Below are 7,507 nucleotides of genomic sequence, written 5' to 3'. Positions count from 1 at the left end.
AGTGGTGTGGATGGTGTTTGGTGGGAAAGGATGTGAGTGGGTTTAAATATTTGTATATAAACAGACACACAGCTGCAGAATGGAGATGATGGAACGCCACCCTTCCCAAACCCCATCCGCTGCATCTGACCACCAAACATACAGAGTCCAGTACAAACACACACTACTTACGTGTGACCAACACACACGGCACAAACAAAGGTGCTTCTATTCACTCGTGGGCCATTTCTGAACTCCTGAACGACTGTAAATCTTCTATAAAAGCACAGTGTGTTCAAATCTCTGCACACACCAAAGCCTCGTCCCCTTTTGAAGATTTAATGGGGTGTGTCATTATCTCTACTTCTTGTAATTACTGTGCCATTTCCTGTTAACTGTGGCATCCCTGCACGCTCACACACACACACACACACACACACACACCACTCGACAACACAAAACCAGACCGTTTTACTGCAAGCATTGTTTTAATACAAAAGAGAACAAAATGGATTTATAATCATAACTTCTTTACTTTTACACAATTGCACCCCTGTTTCTCTCAGTCATGTCAAAAGAGTAACATAATCAAAAGGTGGATCCTTTCACAGCCCTCACCTCCCTCCCAATGACACAATAAATAAATAAAAATCACCTTTCTTCAGGTATTCATATACTTCAGCTTGTCAAAGACAAGATTCAAAGCGCCGTTTTTAACGGGGGCTACGCGAGCCGCCCCCATCATTCATTATTTAGGGTGCTTCCGTCACGAAAGAACAAGTAGGAAGCCACTTTTGACGTCATCTAAAGTGTAGTCACCGGCAAAAAGGCCACCATTGGAATCAGTAAGCTTCCTGGTCAGTTATAACATCAGTCGGAGAAATTCATTACGTCAGGAGCGGATGTACAAAAACGAAACCAAGAGTGATTCCGGTTGTGTTAATACTCGTCATTCTTAAGAGTTCATATGATACTGCAATCACAAATAAATACAGCTCTTTACTCTAGAAAAGAAACAAAATGTCAGGATTATAAATTAACCATGAAACAAACATTCACAATTGTAATCATTTTTGCATACTGTGGAAAAGCTCTGAAACATGATGTCTGTAACAAAAGGACACAACTAGACTGCGTGGACACACAGCGGAGAAGACCGTCAGTGTGAACGTGTGCTGTGCGCTATAGGAGTTCCTTTAAAAGGATCACGTGTGACGTGAGGAATCTAGTCTTCAAGGATCTTCAGGCGTGGGAAGGCTAGAGATATGTATCCTCCTCCACTTCCTCTCCGTATTACTGCGTTCATTTACCATGACAGGAACTACCACACATACATACACACAAACATACATGAGTCCAAAAAGTCCCAAGTGTCCAGGAGGAAAATGTCTCTGTTTTTCATTTGTTTCCTCTTGTTTGCGGAGGCACAGACACTCATTAGAGACTGGTCTGCATATACTTGAAAAGGGCGAGTCTGTCCAAGCAAAGTGACAACCATGCATGAGGTTTGGAGAGTGACGGGCGGTTGCATATTCATAGTGAAGAATAGTGAAAACCCCTGGTGCAGGACTGACGTCCCTCCCGAGTGTCTGTGTAGATATGTCTGCTCACACCGGATGTTCTCCATCGCACATTCAAGAAAACGCAATGTCAGTCAAATTAAGGACATGATGTAGAACACAAATAAGGCAGCATTATGGTAGGTATTGATCTAGGTGGTGTAGCAGTGTGCGGCTGTGCTGGACGCTGGAGAGAGGAAGGTGTTGGTGTTCTCCCCCTGCTGGTTAAATCACAACCACCTCAGAGTCAGTCACTTAGACTGATAGGGTGGAGGCTTCATTTCTTGCCCGCTGGTGTTTTGGGGCTGGGGGCCTTCTTGGAGATGGTGGGGATTTTGGAGGGTTTGGCCCCAGGCCGGCGAGGGGTGTCTGAGGTGTCGGAGCAAGCCGAGCGTGTCTCCATGAGCTCAGACGTGTCTGAAGCGTCGCTGCCCCTTCGGCTGCTGGCTCGGCTTCCAGCGCGACTCCCTGCTCGACTGGCTGGGCCGCTCGTTGAGGACGGGGCGCGTTTGTTGTCTAATGAAGGAAGATGATTCAAGTTTAAAGATTCGGTAATATAGCAAATCAGGGTGTATTACAAACATAAAGGAAAGCCAGATCAAAACTTTATATTAGCAGAGTTGGGAATAGCAACACTACTACTGTATCTAACCCATTACTGACCAGTAATTGGCTAGTTTATCCAACATGTAGAAGTGGAATGTGACATTTTTTGTGCCCTGTGATTTAGAGCAGAGCAAGTTTATTAATATCAGAAAATAGGCTTGTTTGGATTGATCAATGAACCGTTTAAAACAAACAGCAACAAAAAATATTAACTCATTTGCTCGAGTTCCTGTCCTAAAGGTTTTCTTTCTTTCTTTCTTTCTTTTTTTTACTGATATAATGACTTTCTCCTGCTGTTCATCACTGTCTTTGACTAATATAAATTTTTGGTGGTTTCTAGTTTCATTCATTTAGAATTTTGTGAAAATTAATTGTTACATTGTTTCATTATGCTAGACAAAAAACAATGCCAAAGTATATATATTTATAATAGTGTACTGCAGGAATGCATCCTGAAACCCGGACATATCCGGTTCCATTGCCCCAATGGCTCAAAGGGTTTTCTGAATGGGTTTTGGTTTAGGTCTGTGGTTAACACAAGCTGAAGATATTTATTCTATGACATAAAATACATCAGTAAAACCCCATTTTTGTTGTTAACAAGTGGCTAACTGGGACTACAGAGGTTGTCGGGGACATTTTTCATCATTACCCAGAAGAGGAAAACTCATCTACTCGCTAGTCCACTTTTACGGCCTCATTTTGTTTAAAATCATGGTCTTGCAAACTATTACAACTCAAACTTTTCAACTTGTACATCTTAAAGATTGAAAGAGTGGTGGTGATGATGAAGTCATGCCTCTGTGTTATAGTTCATTTATAGCCTACATTTAGCTTTTTACTTCTGTCGATTGTATTTAGGATTCAAAATTCATAAAAGTTATTTGTGAAGATGATCTTGAACGTGTAAAAATCATAAACTTATTGGTTGCAGCACTTAATTATATTGCCCTATTAAATAGCTTCAATACAGTGCTTTTTGTGTTTTCCAGAAGGGTCTGTTTGTACGTTCAATTACGCTTACGTTCATGTTTCTTTCTATAGTGCTTTTCACAATACATACCGTTTTAAAGCTACTTTACAGAAAACGCTTGTTACATTTTCAGTGTACTTTGTGATGTTATAGTTTCAGTGTAGCTTTCTCAACAATGGAGATTATATTCATTCACATCAGTTTAAAAAGTCTTGAGTGAAGCAGTTCAGGGTTTGGTACCGGAGCGTCCAGGTTTAGCAGCGGTTGGTGTTCCACCATTCTCACCGGTTAAGGAGCCACGGCTGGAATGGAAGGTTGGTCTTTTCAGTTTAGATGTGGAGCCTCCCTATAAAAGCAAAGAGAGAAAGTTTATTACACACAGACATATTTCCCTGTTGTAGCTACAGATAATAAGACTAACGGGTAAATCTGGTAAAATGTAGCTAAAAGTAACTGGAATTTGTTTTCTGGAAAAATCCAGCTACTTTTAATGTTCTACCAGATGCTCTACCATGACCTGGATGAATAAAAACTGTCATAACAAGAAGGTTTAACAGAATAACTCCTTGATGAACATGAAATTAACTGTTTCTCAAGCCAGCTACATCGGTCTGTTCTCACACTGGAGACTAAACTGCATAAGGTAACAGTCTACACTCTTTAGCAACATATAAGGGCCACAGAGTAGGTCTACCTCAGGTCCTTCCCATTTGTTGAGATCAGGCCACACTTAAAGCTTTTACTGTTAGTGTGCTAGGGCACTGGGAGGGGGCAGTGTGTTACCTCATGCCCAGGGGTCTGGCTGTGCTCTGGGCAGGACTGGCACTTGGTTGGTGTTGGAGTTTTACTGTGTGCCAGCCAGGGCTTGGCATAGCCACGAGATTGGGATTGGGAGGACTGGGAAATGCGGTAGCAGAAAGGACGTGGAAGAGTGGAGTAGCAAAAAAGCAGTAGGAAGAAGCCAGGATAATCGGAAAAAGAGTAAAGTGGAGGGTGGCGATGCAGCATGGCAGAGCATAGTGTTTTTGTAGGTGGAGATGAGCACAAATAGGGAGGAAGGATGGAGGAAGGCACATTTTCCAAGCAAGGGAGGGGAGAGGGACAAAAAGACAAAGAACAAATAAAAATCTCACAGATGACAATGTGATTTTGACATGCAGAGACAGTAGTGACCATGTCCTGATCCCAAAACAACAATGTAAACAAACACCACAATCAGAGACAGAGAAACCATCCACCAAAAAGGAGACATCACACTGCTGATTTCAAGACATCTTAAGGATTAGTGACAAGACTCAAATGTCGGCCTGGCCAAGTAATTGGAAATGATAAAAAAAAAAAAAACTAAATTTTTTATATATATTATATACACAAACACACTACCGTACAAAAGTTTGGTGTCTCTTAAGATTTTTAAAAAATGTTTTAAAAAGAGGTTTCTAAATGCTCACCAAGGCTGCATTTATTTGATGAAAATTGTAGTAAAAACAGCAATATTGTGAAATATTATTACAATTTGAAATAACTGTTTCCTATTTGAATAGATTTTAAAATGTAATTTAATCCTATACTGGGAAAGCAGAATTTTCAGCAGTCTACAATATTGATTTGGTGCTCAAGAAATATTTCTTATTTTATAATATAAAACAGTTGTGCTGCTTAATATTTTTGTGGAAACTGCTATTTTTTCAGTACTTTTTCTAAATGAAAGTTCAAAAGAACAGCATTTATTTGAAACAGAAATCTTTTGTAACATTCTACATGCCTTTGATCAATTTAATGCATCCTTGCTAAATAAAAAAAAAGTAGTGTGTGTGTGTGTGTGTGTGTGTATTGAAAAAAAAATCCAAAAAGGTTGGCACCGTACTAAACCAGTATTACAAACTTTGTTCATATTTAATATAGGACTTAATGCATTAAATGCCAGCAAACTTATAAAAGCTTATGGGAATATTTTCTTAAGATATATCTTTTTAATGTTTAAACTTTAGATGAAAACATAAAACACATGCAATTACACATATTTAAATATTCGTAATACTTTGTAACGTACAGATGTAGACAAGGGACCATGATGAACATTCAGATATGAAGTATGATGTTATGCGTTATGTGACAAAGGACATTTATTACCAAAGCTTTTGCAAGAGAAACATCAGTTATGCTCGTCTGCTAGATCGCTCTCATTACTATTAGATTTTGTCTCATATTTGGTACTGCATATATATATATATGCAAAGATCTCTTATGCGTCAACATCTTCAGTGCAGTAGATTATATAAGATTTTATCCCTTGTTTTTGTATAATGCTAAACATCATTACCAATTCTGCAAATGGTGTCTATACAAATGCTTGTAAACAAGCACAACTGTAGATATATCTACATAATCAAGATCTAGATAAATTGATTAAATGTACACTAGAGTTCAAAAGTTTGGGGTTAGTAAGATTTTGATGGTTTTTAAAGGTGCTCACCAAGGCTGCATATATTTGATCAAAAATACAATAAGAACAATAATATTGTGAAATATTATTACAGTTTAAAATAACTGTTTTCTGTTTGAATATATTTTAAAATGTAATTTATTCCTGTGATGGAAAAGCTAAAGTATTTACTGTTACTTTTGATCAAATAAATGCATCCTTGCTAAATAAAAGTATTATGGTCTTTCCAAAAAAAGACCCCCAAACATTTGATATGACACGAAAACTGTTGAGGCTGATTTAACCTTCAAATTTTTCATGAAGATATTAGTGTATAAGCATGCTCCCACAACAAACAGTAAGTATGGGTTATTTCCTTGTGGAGTGTAATATGGTGACACTCACCCTTGAGGAGGCTGTGGGTGTTGTGGGTGCGGAGGGTAGAGAGGCGCAGCTGTGGGCGCTGTGCGACGCGGATGAAGATGAACGGGTGGGCGAAGCCGTGCGCGACGAAGGTTTGGATCGCCGACCCCGGGACCGGAAGGCCGCCAGACCCTGCGTAGCTCCCTCTGGAAGAATGAACTTTTCTCGAAGCTCCAGGTTGGTACGTCCACGAGCTGCAGAAGATGAAAGGAGGAGAAATGAGATTAGCTGCTTGGCCATAAGGGACGATGATCAGGCGGAGAGCAGTGCGCTAATGTGGCTCCGGCCCACTGCTTTGACTCAATGCAGACAGAGGGATCGTTTACCCACTTTAAAAGCGGTCAGTGCACGTGGTGGACACGATGCAGGGGGTTAACAGTGAAGTGAGTCAGAGCAAGCATCTTCAAAACAAGAACTCACTAAAAAACAAAACAAAAGCACAGCTTCCCTCAGCCCACCACGTAAAAGTGTGCACACGCATAAACAGCGTCGACAGACACCTGAGGGTCATGCCTGATAATGCTTTTAGCAAACACTGAAAACCAACGCAAGCCTCCACGGAGCATTCTCAATAACAGATACCCAATGCAGCAGCCTTTGCACAACACACAGACCGGAGCAGCCAGCTGAGAGAGAGAAAGGGAGGGAGAGAGAGAAAGAAAGAGAGGAAGGGCTGTGCACAATGGCAGCAGTAGCTGTGGTCAGAAGTTCTCTGTTATGCCCTCAAGACATCAGTGTTGGGGAGTAACTAACTAAATGCACAGACACTTCAGTTACAGTTTTCAGTAGCGTTACAGTAGGACACAGAATGTAGCCTTACAGATGGTCAAAATGCAACAAACGCTCACTTAAACTAAGTGGGATTCGTTTTAGACAATCGTTTGAATAATTTATTGTGCAAAGTCCCTACATAACATTTTATGTCTACTGTTTTATAGCAAAATATTTCATTAAATGCTGCTGTTCATCAATGTTTTCAACCAAGTTATATAAATGTAGAGTGTTTCTAGCATTGGTGCATTATTAACTGACACTAAAACAAACTATTTTTTGTTAACTGAAATAAAGCTATATATACACATTAAATATTAGATGAAAACATTAACGTTACATTAATAGCACGCTTAAGTTTAAGTACTAAAATAAAAATATGCTTAAGTACTGAAGATAAAAAAAAAATTATAAATAAAAAAAACAAATGTCAAAGGCACATTATAAAATGTATAATTTTTATAGCAAATTATCAATAATTGATTATTACTTTTTATTAGGTTATGTATACACACACACACACATATATATATATATATATTAGTGCTGTCAAACGATTAATCGTGATTAATCGCATCCAAAATAAAAGTTTTTGTTTACAAAATATATGAGTGTGTACTGTGTATATTTATTATGTATAAATACAAACACATGCATGTATATATTTAAGAAAAATATGTTCATATATTAAATATATTTATATAGAATACGAAATATAATAATATAAATATATAAATGTATATACATGCAAATATTTTCAAAATATATACT

At 38.6% G+C, this 7,507-nt stretch overlaps 1 protein-coding gene across 1 annotated transcript in view; it reads right to left on the bottom strand.

Moving 5' to 3' along the window:
* Window positions 1–318: 318 nt before the first annotated feature.
* The window catches only part of LOC107724266 (microtubule-actin cross-linking factor 1-like), a 98,768-nt gene continuing 91,579 nt past the window's right edge, over window positions 319–7,507 (bottom strand). Inside the window, exons 88-91 of the mRNA XM_016533108.1 lie at window positions 5,948–6,217; window positions 3,901–4,014; window positions 3,358–3,463; window positions 319–2,054 (exon numbers count right to left, since the gene is read on the bottom strand). Of these exons, the coding sequence (XP_016388594.1) occupies window positions 1,816–2,054; window positions 3,358–3,463; window positions 3,901–4,014; window positions 5,948–6,217 (729 nt within the window). The 3' untranslated portion in view covers window positions 319–1,815. The remainder of the gene's footprint in view (window positions 2,055–3,357; window positions 3,464–3,900; window positions 4,015–5,947; window positions 6,218–7,507) is intronic.

The sequence above is a fragment of the Sinocyclocheilus rhinocerous genome, unplaced genomic scaffold, assembly GCF_001515625.1.
Source record: "Sinocyclocheilus rhinocerous isolate Xijiao unplaced genomic scaffold, SAMN03320098_v1.1 scaffold574, whole genome shotgun sequence".
In the NCBI taxonomy this organism is placed as follows: Eukaryota; Metazoa; Chordata; class Actinopteri; order Cypriniformes; family Cyprinidae; genus Sinocyclocheilus; species Sinocyclocheilus rhinocerous.
This window is presented reverse-complemented; position numbering and strand designations above follow the sequence as displayed.